The following is a 14119-nucleotide window of genomic DNA, read 5'->3' as shown; positions in this document are numbered from 1 at the left end:
CTTCCATACATCCCATCCCAGACATGAGTCCCTGAGAGCAAAGAATGTGCAGTGGAAGCGTTTTCATGCGCTCTCCTCCAGTTTCTCTATTGGGAATCTCTAAATTGTCTTGCTTCCTTAGTATCAATTAGATACTAAGATCAGCCAAGTGACACCCAATTCCGAGCCCTGAGGAAGAGATTCTGTTCTATTCCTTTTAAATCGTTCTGTAAGCAACTTATCGCACTTCCCCTAATGAAGAGAGATCGTGGCAGGCTGACGTCTCGAAGTAAACGTATGAGTCTGCCTTGCATACTTAATGTCTTCGTTTCATTTTTGGAGGAAATTGCTCTGACCCAAAATTTAACTTTTTCTCCGGGATCATCTGCCTATACTTAATGCAGATGGAGAGGAGTTATAAAAACAGGAAATGTAATATCAGACAATGTACCTTCATAAGCCTGGTCCTCTTTGGTCTGAATATTTAGAGTCTGACAGAAGTCTCTATCGGTAGATGAATTAAAAGTCTCGGAATCAGTCAAGTTGCCTTAAAGGCTTGAGAAAATTGGTGCTGATGAGATATGTGAGTTAAGAGAATATTAATATGGTTATTAGTATTTTATAACTATGAATATTAGTATCTGTGAAATTATTTTGGCAACACTGAGGCTGAATTCAGACAGCCTATAAATTGGGAACTAGGGGAGCTGTGTTAACTGTTTGGCTACCATTCCTCTAATTACTATTTAGCACATTAAATTTGAGTATGGAAAAATCTCCACTGGCTCTTGTGAGCTGGCCTTTTAGCACCACGTAGTCGAAATAAGAGATTATTGTCCCCAGAGAATGTTACTTTCTCCCTAGTCTGTCCTGCTGTTTTGAGATATCTCCAAATTTGGGGTAAAATCCAGTTTTTCTTGAGAAAAGTATCTCAGTTTCTCCTGCTGAAGAAATGAGTAAAGATTATTTACATTCTTTACGGCCTTCTCGTGGTCCAATTCGCCTAAACTGGGGCATTGGTATGAAAGATGTTATATGTTATTGACCCTTCTTTTCTTGCAGATTAAAGGCTCTTGGTCGAATAAAAGAGGTAAAGAAAATTACAATCCCTACAGCTACGGGAATATCTTTACCAATTGCTGTGTTGCCCTGTGTGGGCCCATCTCTCCGAGGTAAGATTCACAAGGCATCGTGCTCTTGCACAGATCTCGGGACAGCAGACACCATAGCTGTGTCAGCACAGGCCTCCCGAGGTAGAGAGCTGGCCACCACTGGGGGGTTTGCTCACCCTCCCCAATGACCACCAGCTCAGCACGCCACTTTGCGCCACGGAGACCTGGCCTTAATAAACAGAGACCTGCCTCCATTTGTTGTGTTATGCTCAGCACCTTTTTGGTTCTTCCACTGAATTTGTCAAGTTTGGGGAAAATCTCCTAAGGATCAAAATAGGGAAACTGAGGCGTGTGATCTCATTAATTTTTTTTTCTTTTTTTTTGTTGTTTTTTTTCGTGTGTGTGTGAGGAAGATCAGCCCTGAGCTAACATCCATGCCAATCTTCCTCTTCTTGCTGAGGAAGACCGGCCCCAAGCTAACATCTATTGCCAATCCTCCTCCTTTTTTTCCCCTTTTTCTCCCCAAAGCCCCAGTAGATAGTTGTATGTCATAGGTGCACATCCTTCTACACATCTGCTGTATGTGGGACGCTGCCTCGGCATGGCTGGACAAGCTGTGCGTTGGTGCTCGCCCGGGATCTGAACCCAGAGCCACCATTAGCGGAGCTCGAGGACTTAACCACTAAACCACGGGGCCAGCCCTCTCATTAATTATTGAATGATGTTGAGCATCCGTGATGAGCAGGGAGCTGCCATTCGCGTAGTAAGGGAGCCAGGACACACATGTAGGAAGCAACTAGAAAACCTGTAGGAATAAGTGCTAAGGGCTGAGTTGTACAGAAGATAAATGCTAAAATAGTTCAGAGGGATAGATCTGTGTGGGCTGAAGAAGTCGAGATGGTAGTGACGATAAAACAGCAATAATATTAATAATGGCAGTAGCTGCCATTTTTTGAAAAGTGTTGGGCTCTGCCCTAAGTTCTTTACATATATTAACTTTTAAAGATCACTCTGTACCTATGAGGTAGGTACTATTATATCCCATTTTGTGGATGAGGAAACGGAGGCACAGAGAGTTTAAATAATGCGACCAAGATCACGCAGTCAACTCTTGATTATTTGTGAGTTACACCCATGTAGACTATTTCCAACAGATTAATCAAACCATCATCAAAACTGTTTGTTGCACAAGTATTCCAGGTCTCTAGAATGAGTTTCCAAGCTGTTACTACTTCCGCCCTTTTGGTCTCTAAATGTGTTGAATGGAGAGAAACCACAAAACCACTGGGATTGTTCCCAAGGCAGCCACACTGTAAGCTAGACCTCATGGCCAGTCATTGCGGATATGTGCTCATGGAATGCAAACTTCATTTTATTAGCAGCCTCAGTGAAACATCATTAGGGAAGCAAGAGTGATGCTCCCCCACAAAAAAATTCCAGGCACATATTCCAAGGCCATTTATTAATTGGTGCTGGGTTGTGGTTACTGGGGCTGTTGGGTAATTAGAAATTGATCGTTTTCCAGGTTGGGCCTAGAGAATTGGGAGAGCAGTGTGCCACTCTCCTCCTGAATTGGGGGCCCTTAGAGTCCCCCTGACCTGACTCTCAGAGGCTTCCTCCAGGGAGTCTGGCTGGAAGGGGCAGCCAAGGACACTGGATGGAGGGGCCGCCTGAGGCCGAGGGACAGGCATGCCCAGGCGGGTGCCGGTCAAGCAATGGTGCTCCTCCAAGAGACACACTCTCTCTCTCTCTCTCATGAGCACATTGTTACCCACTTTAGAGACAACTCAAGTGCACGGTTCTGGGCACACAGGTGGCTCTTAGCCCCTGTCTGAGGTGAAGGACACTGCTCAGCAGGGGCTAAGAGAGCCCCAAGACTCTCCAGGAGAGCTCCAGACTCACCCGGGGATCCCTCTTGGGGCTCTTCAGGCTAGAAAAGCCCTCAGGAAGTGCTTGGTTTTTCACAGTTTAGCTGGTGTTTCCTGTTGCTGTGTGTTTATTTGTGGAAAGTATGGCCAGGTCATGAAACTCAGGCTGGGGGCCTTGGAGGAGCGTAAGAGACAAAAGAGATCCGAGCAAGCATCTTTCTCCGTATCTAAACCATACATCTGAATCCAGAAAAGGAATTTAGAAGTCTCACATTTTGTCCAATCTCTTTTCTTGTTCCCACGTCCTTGATTTGCATTTGGCGCTGCTCTGTATCGTTTATAGATCAAATCTTGTCACAACCGAAATCATTTCTTGTACAACTGGATTAAATGTGTTGTTTTGGCTGAGTTGGGACTATATTCTTTCCAAAATCCAGGTCCCTCTGGCTGGGGCATTTCTGGAGGATGGGCCTCCTCTAACAAACCGTTGAATCACTCGAGGGTTTACACAAGGGTTTGCACAAGGAAGATGGGCCACTGAGCCCTCCCACTTTGCCCGCAGGCTCCCCAGAGCTGATCTGGGCAGAAGTGAGGGGGGCTGGTGTTTGTCTCTGCTCTGCCCTCCTGTCGCCTTCTTTGCCCTCTCCTCCCTCTGCCCTACCTCGCCCAACCCCTGTGCCCTTAAGAGGGGCAGGGCCTTCCACGGGCGTCCCAGCCAGGCCCATCTGCTGAGTAGTGCCCCACGCCTCAGACAGGGCCTAGGAACCACCTGTGTGCCCAGAATCGTGCACTTGAGTTGCCTCTAAAATGTTCTTAAGTGGGGTCACGATGCACTCATGAGAGAGAGAGAGAACGTCTTCATTTTTCCCAGTGAGAGCTACGGACCTCCAGGGCAAAGACCCACATTGGGTTCCCTACACAGTGTCCCCAGAGGCATGGGTGGCAGTGGGAGGAAATGGCCAGGTTTGGGGAAGAGGGTGTTCATACAAGTCTGGCAGGAGGCATGGAAGGTTGGAAAGACAGAAAGTCCCACAGTGTGGTCAGGGTCAGGGTCAGGGTCAGACCCTATGGGCTGGTGCTGTGGGTCAACAGTCGTAAGAATTCGCCTGGCCACTGTTAGCGGGCATGTGCTGTGTGGCAAGCCGTGTGCTGGGTGCTGGGGATGCCCGTGAGAGAGCGTGCATCTCATGGGGGATACAGCCCCATTGATGGCAAGTCTGCAGTGAAGGAGGGGCTGTGATGGGGGTGGGCGGGGAGCGGCTTCCATGGGACACTTAGGGGGCTTCCCAGAGGAGGGGGGTCTAAGTCGTGATCTATTCTAAAGGATCAGTAGGAATTGGGAGAAAGGAATTGTGGGAGGAGAGACAGAGGGAACAGCATGTGCAAAGGCCCAGAGATGAGGGGAGAGCCTGGCTTGTCAGAGGAGGAACTGAAGGAGTTAGTGTGTGGGAATGAGGGGCGGGCAAGAGGGGGCAAGGGATGAGGCAAGAGATGAGATGAGGGGAGTGCGGCCCTCCTGGGCAATTGTGAGGGCTAGAAGGAAACTTGGGGCATAGTGCTGCAGCCTTGGATGCGTGGCTGGTACGTTAAAAAGGATGAACGCATAGGATGCAGGCCGGCAACAACTTTGTTTTTTCTCCCCGCTGGCCCTTCAGACTCTCTTGATGACCTAGTTCTTTCTCTGCTCCTGGATGAAATCCCTTGCAAGTCCCTTAATTTCTCCTGTCACTTAGAAAAAAAAGACTCAGGGCACTTTCATTTCCTCCAAAATAGTGTCATTTCAGTGAATGAGAACTCTGAAGTTCATTGAAAGTGAACACTTTCCACTCCTCCATCCCTGCTCAGGTTGGGATTTCAACATATCTTTCGGGGGGATATAATTCAACCTCTGAGATGCCCCTTCGAGCCAACTCCACACACACTGGCTCTCTCCCAGGGGACCCGTGTCTGGCCTCTCAGCCTGACCTCGCCCAGCCCCCGACCCCCAGCCTTCTCCCTGGTTCTCTCATCAGCAGGGTGAGGGTGACTCCCTTTCCCAAGACGTCTGTCTTTGCTCTTTTCACTTCCGATCTTTTATACCGTTGAAGGCGGTTGCAAACTGGGTCTGAGAACCCCCTTTGCCGGTCCTGTCTGGGGGGTCCAGCACCTCCCTTTGGAGGACGGAGGTTCTTGTTGCCTATTGTTTTTTTCTGAACCCCTGGGGATGAAACTGAAGCAGAGACAGTCCCATTTCCAGATCCTGTCACAAGTATTTTTTAATGGCTTGCTATTCCGTCACTTGGAGACCTGAAGCTAGTAGTTGCCATGATAACTCCCGTCTTCCAAAAGCCAGACGGACAAGTAGGAGCATCTTCAGCAGCCCAGCCTTCCGCCCTCGGGAGGGGGATGTGTGTGGGCACGTGGATGCGTTTTGGGTATTGCACAGAAGCTTCTGAGGACCTCAGGGTGGGTTCTGTGCTGGGAGCGTGATCTGAGCCCCACGCAACAGGAGGCCACATGGGGAGCGAGCACCCACATATTAGCCGAACCTCCTATGGCCCTTTGCAGTTCCGCCCTTAGACTCAAGGTCAACACCGAGCCTTCACTCAGGGAGACAAAAAAGGCAACTCTGTTGATGGCACGGTAAAGCTTCACCCTTACCTTCTATCTGGGCAACAGCACCGTAGAGTATAGAAAAGATGTCTTTAGAAACGTTATTCAGAAAACTTGTCATTTTTATTCATTCAATCCACAAGCATTTGCTCAGCTCCTACTAGGTGTCAGTCATGGAGATACAGGATTAAGAAGACCCAGTTCTTGCCCTTGTGGAGTTTACACTCCATCACGGTGCAGGTGTGGGAACAGGGGGTGCCAACAGGATGTGACCCGGGTGCCTGGGGGCTCCGAGGGCACAGTGGAGGGGCCCGAATCCCCTGGCACGGGCTGGGTGCTGTGGGGCAAGAAAAGATGAAGACTGCCTCCGGGAGCTCGCAGGCTGCTAGACAAGATTGTATCACATCGCCGTGACGCTGGGCAAACGGTGATTTGCGCCATGAGGAGGGTCGCACGCAGGCCTGGGAGAAGCAGATAAAGGAAGAAAGCGGGTACAGGGGCAAGAGCAGGGGCTGGGGCTCTTGAACCTCGCCGTGAAGAGTGGACAGCAGAGGGAAGGGAAAGTGACTTTGGGCAACAAAAAACCAGAGCTTGAGCAAAAATACAGAGGTGGCTCAGCACAGCGTGCGTACAGGGCCTGTGGCTTCTGTTCCCCTGCAGTGCGCTGGCACACAGCGGGTGCTCAGACACCTTGCTGAAGGCAGGACCCTAGGAACACCGTGTGTGTGATAAGGAGACGTGGGTTTAAGGCTGGAGAGGGAAGTTGGGGATAGGTTGTGTGAGGCCTTGAAGCTGTGCAAGCAGGAGGGGCGACGTGAGCAGGACTGGGCGTTAGAAAAAACGCCAATGGCGATGCAGACCGAGGACGGGAGGGGCAGAGGCTGGTGGTCATGAGGCCAGCAGATGGGGCGGGGGTCTGCAGCAGGTGGCAGGGAGGGAACAGATGCTACAGGCACTTTTAAAAGCAAAAGCGACAGAATTTGGTGTCTGATTACACATGAAGGTGAGCAGAGGTGTACCCCAAGGTGCCTGAGCTGGGGCCCGTCACAGAAAGGGGGACCCCCGAGATGGAAATTAAAATAGCATTGATGGTGTCTTTGGCTTTTGATTCACTCTCTCCCTCCTGTGTTGTTTTGTTTTCTCTTGTAGCCTAATTGACAGAAGAGGGTACATCCTGCCTGACACGCCGCAGCCAGCCGCGCCCTCCAACGGGATGGCCGCGTACGGGGCCACGCAGTCGCAGAGCGACATGGTACGGGCTGCCTGCAGCTGGGGCCGCAGCTCCCTGCGAGGCTTCTCTTCCGCTTCTGTGTTTGCTAACCCAGTAACAAACCAAGCACATCTAGAAAGCTTCCTGGGACAGCCAGGGACTGCAGGGCTCAGATGAGGGAAAAGAAGCCTTAAATTAAGGCAAGATCCAAGGAAGGCTTATGGCCGCCCAGTGGTTGGTTTGTTGAGGGTTGTATAGGGGGAAGTACATATGCAAAACCTCTTCCGGAAACAGCTGTGGTACCTTCTGATGGAAAGCCCCTTATACAGAACCAGGGTGTTGTCTGGGGGACGAGATACAACTGCCCAAAGCAGAGCCGGCTGTCTGGATAGTCCCATTCTGTCCCTTTGCCTCAACTGTACTGATCCTCCCCACCCCCTCTTTAAGTGTGCGATGAGGAGTGCTGCCAGTTCTTCCCACTTTCAGCCAAAATCTTAGATCAGCCATTCACACCTTAGTGTGAATTATCAGACAAGGCGTTCATTCATTCACAGCAAGACTGGGTGAGTGCCTCTTTGAAGAGGGCTTACAGGTTATGCATCCATGGAGGCATGGACCATCGTGCTTTGTTCCAGGCTGCGGGTGAGAGACTTGGGGAATGGGGAGTCTTTCCATGGGCACCTGAAATCACAGCCTGGCCTGGCCCTGACCCTCAGCGCCTTAGCATTCCTTAGGTGTCTGTAAGGCAATGGCCTTTCTTCATCCGGAACAAATTTCCCTGAAGAAGTTCCACGTTTTTGAAAGGGACCCAGCCTGTGGCCCCCGGGCACTGTTTGCTTCTTGTAGACCTGAATCTCCCACAACAGAATTTCTCTGACAAACAGGTCAAAGACCTGCGTTTTGGGGTGGGGGGAGGTGGGGGCTGACAGTCTCCTGGGGCTCCTTGTTTCTGTGTATAAAGAACCACAAGGTGAAAGCCAACAGTCCCAAGAGTCTCTCCAAGCACTTGGGCTAAGAGAAATAGCTTAATCCCAGTGACCCTCCAGCCGGGTTTACAGCCAGGGAAACTAGGCTCCAGCCCCCAGTGGAAGCTTGCTGGGTTTCTCTGTTGGCAATGGTGGCGGCTAGTTTGTGTTGTTTTGTTTTGCTTTGCTAACAATTCATCTTCTTTAAAAGAAAGTATGTCTATGTGCCCGTCCTGACGGCTCCACTCCATAAGTGATCATGGGACTCGCCCACACAAATGACCCTTGAGGGTCACCCCTCCTTATTTTTCACAGGAGGAAAATGAGGACAGAGAGAGTAAACAGGCCCACAGGAAAGGAGATGGTGTTCGCTGAACACCAACTGTGTTCAAAGCACTTGATGATCAGTATTTTGTTTAATCCCAAACCAACAGTGGGATATGGGCGTGCTTGCCCCTCGCTTTTTTTTTAAGCTAGGAGGGGTGGATCATCTACCCAAGGGCACACAGCCACTCATTTGTGGATCCAAACCTAGTCTGATGACTCTAACACCTGTGGTCACTTCCTATACTGCAGCCTTCAAGTATACAGGCAATAAAGACAAGTGTATCCGTGCACAGAAGTCTTTCTCAACTACCTGCAGGTGCACAGTGATGTCCTGTAAGGCCAGAGCTAACCAGGACTCTGACCACAGCATCCGTTAATCAATTCTCTGATGTGTGCATGTGTTTACACGCTGTGTGCGTAACCTCGCATTCATTCAGCAAGTCTCCCCCAGTCCCTACCGTGTGTCAATGACTCAACTAGGTGCTAGGGGTGCAGGGTTTGTGGGGTCCAGTCCCTCTGCCCTCATGGTGGGCAGTCAGGGACAGGACATAAACAGACATGTGAAGGAGGCCGTATGAACCTTCACTGGAAGAGACCTCTGATGGCGGTTGTCCTTGTCAGAACCAGTGAGCTTCTGTTAACGTTTACCCCTTGGCTCCCATAGTACTGGTCTCACCATGTTCTGCACTTGCTCTGGATTTAAAAAATAAACAAAGGCTATCTTGAAGGTGTTGACAACATTCAGCCACTTTAGGTCAAGATGGGATGGAGGCATTAGTCATTAATTCAACAAACCTTTATTGAGCACCTACTGTGTGCCTCTGTGATAGCCAGAGAGGGCAGGTTTAACGAAGGAAATGAGGAGGTCGTTTCACTCTCTATGATTAATCAGATTCAGCAAACTGCTCTTGTGCCCTCTGGCATCCAGTCAGTCTGCACCTGCACGCAACTCCTGTCAAGGGCATACCCCCATGGGCACTGGTGTGGCAGAAGGGCTTAGGGTGCAATTGCCTATTCCCATGGGAAGGCCACCTTCCCGGTAACCCGTGACCGTGAAGGCACTGGTCTGTGATGCCATGAGGCTTGTTTGGAAAGGACACTTCGGAGGTTAAGAAGAAGCTAACCGCTTATAGTTCAATTCAATGTGTGGATTCTTTTTGAGGCATCAGTTCATCTCTGGCTGGAGCTGTATGTCTGGAAGCACGAGGATACTCAGAACTCTAAGACTCCTTGCCCTCCTGTTCTCCTCTGTATCTGGGGATGAGATACGAGTATGGGCAGCGAGGGAAAGGGTTGAAAGCAGCATCCACAGGACACTAAGAGCTGGTCAGATCAGGGACTCAGGGGGAGCTCTGGACCCTGCAGTGGAGCCTCTTTCAGTCCTGAGCAAGGAGGCCATGGTGTCCTGAGTTGTGATGGGGGAATAAGTGAGGACCAATGACCCGGATGACCTGCCAAGGCCGACAGTGCACTCAGACTTCACACCTCTCTGCCACGCTCACCTGAGTGGAGGTGGGAGATGCACCACCGCCCCCAGCACCGCCTCGCCATCAACACACACAAAGAGGGCAAGAGCTTCATTCCTTCTTTCGTTGAGGCATGCGCAGATCTTTTCTGAAGAGCTTCTAGAACAAAGCACTGAAAGCGCTATGGGGTGTAAAGAAATGACCCAGGGGCAGGTCCGCCCCATGAGCCTTACAGCACAGTAACGCTTCAGCCATCACAACCCTAATGACATCTGTGTCCCCATAAGCTCACATACATGACATTTTGCCTACAATTGCAGGATCAGGGTCTGCCACTGAAGCCCATGGACCGCCAAGGTAAAGAAGTGCTACATCAGTGAGTAGCATGGGCCACCTTCTCCACTCAGAGATGAAACCTAAAACTCCTGGAGAGTCTTGGAGACAAGTCCCTGGACCAGGATGTTCTAGCCAGTGATAAAGTGTGCAGAGATGTCTTTCCACATGGGGAGCATTTAAAGTCGGCCACCAAGTTTTAAAGAGGCCTTCCTTATTCTCCCCTTGAAGATTTGTACTTTTTTCCAATCTTCCTCTTTTTCTCCCTAAAGCCCCAGTGCATGGTTGTATATCCTCGTTGTAAGTCCTCCTAGTTCTTCTGTGTGAGCTGCCACCACAGCTTGACGACTGACAGACAGGTTCCATGACCGGGAACCAAACCTGGGCCACCGAAGCAGTGAGCACCAAACTTGGCCCTCAGGGCTGGCTCTAGAAGATTATTTTTTTTAATCAGTATTTATTATCTTTTCCTAACTTTCTCTCCCCCCGCCCTTGTCAACTCTGCCCCCGCCAAGCCAAATCAAGTTTCCTGGCCTAATTGGGTATTAGCGAAGATAATAGAACAGGATAATTCTGCAAGATAACGGAAGAAAACACTTTGAAAGTGGACAGATTTAAGTACTCGACACAGCGGGGCAAAGAAGAGAGAGTGGAGTGTGGGATCAGAGCCCCTGGGCTTGTAGCTCGTGATCGTGGGCAAGTCCCTTCCTCCCGAGAGGCTTAATTTCCTAAACTGTAAAATGAAGAGGGGGATGATGATGTTCACCTCCCTGGATCATGGTTGGAATTGACTGAGATCCTGTCTGTTTCATCCTCCCATCGCCAGTTTATAACAGAGGGCCTGGCACACAGTAGGTGCTAGTTAAGTGTTCAGTTGAATGTATGTGAAAGTTTCCCTCACAGGGGCTTGCTCATGGGAGGTTCTGAACAAATGTTAGTTTGTTCCTGTCTTCCTATCCTCATTCCTTCCTTCCTTCCTCCAATTTTGTCACACCCGCAAAAGGCTGCACCCTAAACGTGGAACTAGGAATGGGAGGGACGGTGTCCCCTGTGGTGCAGTGACGTGGCAGCATGGCTTCATGAAGTCATGGCCTTGGTAGGATCAAATTAATCCATGGGCCAGAGACCAGAGGTCATGGGTGCTTTACCCATTAGACACTGTCAGCAAAATGCCTATGTGCTTTTTCAGGGACCATGAAAATTTTTTAAGACCTGAAAAAAAAGAAAAAAGCTCTAAGACCTGAAAAGAAAATTGCAAAATCAAAATTAATAAATGTTTCATGTCTATGAGACACATGAATATGTCAACTTCATTAATTGTTAAATTTAGCATTCATGAAAAATTTCATTATATTTTAGAAGTAATTGGTAGGTTGGGTTTGTCTCAGTTCATAAGAATTCCCAAGAACACACACAATTACGTAGAAATCATTACCAATTATAAAGTAAGTGAGTTCCTCATAGATAAATTTACAAGTTAACCGACTTGGAGCCCTGTACACTTTCTATCTCGCCGTGCCACCTTTGTTATGAGAACCCCGGGTTTCCACTTGACTTAAAGCTGGGAGAAATCTTTGTGGTCCCAAGGCTCCTATCCACTGCTGGGAGTGCTCCCAAATACATGAGAACGTCTTCATGAGAGGCCAGATCTGAAAGCGCTCATGGGGAAAAAGATGAGATGTCTTCTGGGTGGCCCCCAGGTCAGAACCAGGATGAGAAGGTGGGCCCATGAGGCAGATCCTGCTCAATCCAGGAGGGAAATGTCCAACACCCAGAGCTCATGGCTGACAGGAGCCCCCACCACGGAGATGTTCAGGCTAGGGGAGTTGAGCACCCCCAGTGATGCTGGACAGAGGAGAACAGCATTGGTGGGAGGGCTGAACATTGACCTTTGGGGTCCCTTCCAATGCAGATCTTATCCAGCAGACTTCTCTGTCATCCAAGACCTCCAGCCCATTCAGTCTTGTCAACAGGCCAGTATCACCGTGCCAGATAATGTTCCCTTCTCCTGTGCATTTATAGGCCATTCAAGCACCTAGAGAATGTGCCTTTTTATTATTTCAGTTCTTTTTGGGCTTCTGTGGTGAAAGTACCATATTAACAGGAGTACAGAGAGAGGAGACAGTCACGGGCAGGCAGGGCTAGCACTAAGCAGAACATGAAGCTTGGCACGTCTCCACCCCATTCTCTTCTTTCCAGTTCATTTATGCTCACACTGGGATAGTGTTTACCATATCCTATACTTTACCAGTGTGTAACCTACCATGTGCTGTCCCAAGGCTTTTTCATAGATAACTCATGCTGACCCTATGAGGCTGCTACTAATAGTATTCCCATTTTACAGATTAATAAAACTGAGGCACAGAGAGCTTCAGCGAATTTGCCTAACTCAGACTTCACAGTTTGACCCCATAGTCCATGCTCTTAACCCTATGCTACACTACACTACACTATAGCTGCATATACTGACTGTGTATAAGGTGATTTTCTCCCACATACTTTCAGTCTCCACAACCCATTATCCTCACCCTCTCTCCCCTATCAAAATCTACTCTTGGGAAAGGATCTGTTATCAATCATGTATACCTTAAAGGAAATTTAAGCCAAATTTCAGGGATATATGAATTTCAATTGTGGATGAAAGATCTTACCCTCTATTAAAAGCATTTCTGGCTTTAATAATAATTATAGTAATAACTGAATGCTTTGATGCTGTTTGTTCAGCACTATAACTCCATTGTCTAGAACAGTTCCTATGGTAGTTGGTTTCAGTAAATGTTGGTTAAATGAGAGAGAGAGAGATTGGCTGTGTGCCAGGCACTGGGCCAAACACTTTGCGTACATTATTACTTCATTTAATCCTCACAAAACCATTCAATGTGAGTATTCTAGTCACCCCTTTGAGGATACTGAGACTCAGGATGTTAAATTTGTGACATAGCTACCCAGTGACTGAGCTGAGAGTTTGTCCTTGGCAGTCTGACTCTAAGGAAAAGTGCTCTCCTTAACCATATAGCAAAGTCTCCCAGGTGGGAAGGTCTTCTTATGGAGTGGAGTGGCATGAAGGCTCCTCTCAGATCTAAGGAAATCACATCACCCAGGCCTCCCCTGCAGAAGGATGATTAATGTGCCATCGTGACTCATAAAACCAGGCTGCAGAATTGAATGTGTAACCTCTCCATAATCTAACCTACAACTTGACCTGGCAAATACCTGTGAAGCATCTCTAGTTTCTGCTCTGTTACAAATGACAGTGTTAACCAATGACAAATTACATTCACTGTTTTTCTCTCCACTTGCTCCCGCAAGCCCAAACCATTTTGCAACACTTTAGGTTAGTCCAATCTAAGTGCTAAAGTTTTGTCCAGGTGAAAACATATCAGTACCCAAGTAAGTTATTGACCTGGTCCAAGAGTGATCTCCACTATTCAACTACTCAGAGTTCATTTAGTTTCTTGGGTCTGAAAGTTATCATTTTTCTTCAAATTAGGACGTTTTGGCCATTGTGTCCTCAATTTTTTTTTCCTGCCTCCTCTCATTCTCTCTTCTCCTAGGACTGCAATTACTCATAAGTTAGACCATTTGATATTGCCCCAGAGGATAGGTCTCTGAGGCTCTGTGCATTTTTCTGCAAATTTTCTCTCTCACTTCTTCAAATTAGATCATTTCTTTTGATCTGTCTTCATGTTCACTGATTCTTTCTTCTGCCATCTCCAATCTACTGTTAAGCTCATCCAGAGAATTTTTCACATTGGTTATTATACTTTTTAGTTCTAGAATTTTAATTTGGTTCTTTTTGTTTCTTTGCTGAGTTGTATTTCTCTGCTAAGATTCCCTATCCGTTTACTCATTGAGACCATTTTTTTCTATAATTATTTGTATATACTTATTATATTGTTTAAAGTCTTTATCTGCTAAGTATATCTGGGGTGTCTTGGATTTGGTGTCTGTTGACCACTTTTTTTCTCTTACTCTGGAGCTCATTTTCCTATTTCTTTGTATGTCTATTGATATTTTGTTGAATATTGGACATTTTGGATAATACATTTTACTCTGGATTTTGTTATCTTCTTCTGAAGAGTGTTGATTCTTGTTTTAGCAGACAGTTGAATTACTGGCTAATCATCTTGAACTTGTGTAGGCTTGTACTATATTTTGTTAGTACAGATCTGTGGAAAGTCCAAGATGTTTCTCAGGCCCCTCTAATTTGGAGGAACTTGACTTCCAAATTCTGTATCCCCTAAAGATCTTGTCAAGATTTGATTTG

At 47.9% G+C, this 14119-nt stretch overlaps 1 protein-coding gene across 1 annotated transcript in view; it reads left to right on the top strand.

Moving 5' to 3' along the window:
• ZDHHC14 (zDHHC palmitoyltransferase 14) overlaps positions 1 to 14119 on the top strand; it is a 279190-nt gene that overhangs the window by 255162 nt on the left and 9909 nt on the right. Inside the window, 2 exon segments of the mRNA XM_087425093.1 lie at positions 1042 to 1151; positions 6701 to 6803. Coding sequence (XP_087281219.1) covers positions 1042 to 1151; positions 6701 to 6803 — 213 coding nt within the window.

Source organism: Ceratotherium simum, chromosome 38 (assembly GCF_057802395.1).
Source record: "Ceratotherium simum simum isolate JZ-2026a chromosome 38, ASM5780239v1, whole genome shotgun sequence".
Taxonomy (NCBI): domain Eukaryota; kingdom Metazoa; phylum Chordata; class Mammalia; order Perissodactyla; family Rhinocerotidae; genus Ceratotherium; species Ceratotherium simum.
Note: the sequence above shows the minus strand (reverse complement) of the source record. Positions and strands in the feature narration are given on the sequence as shown.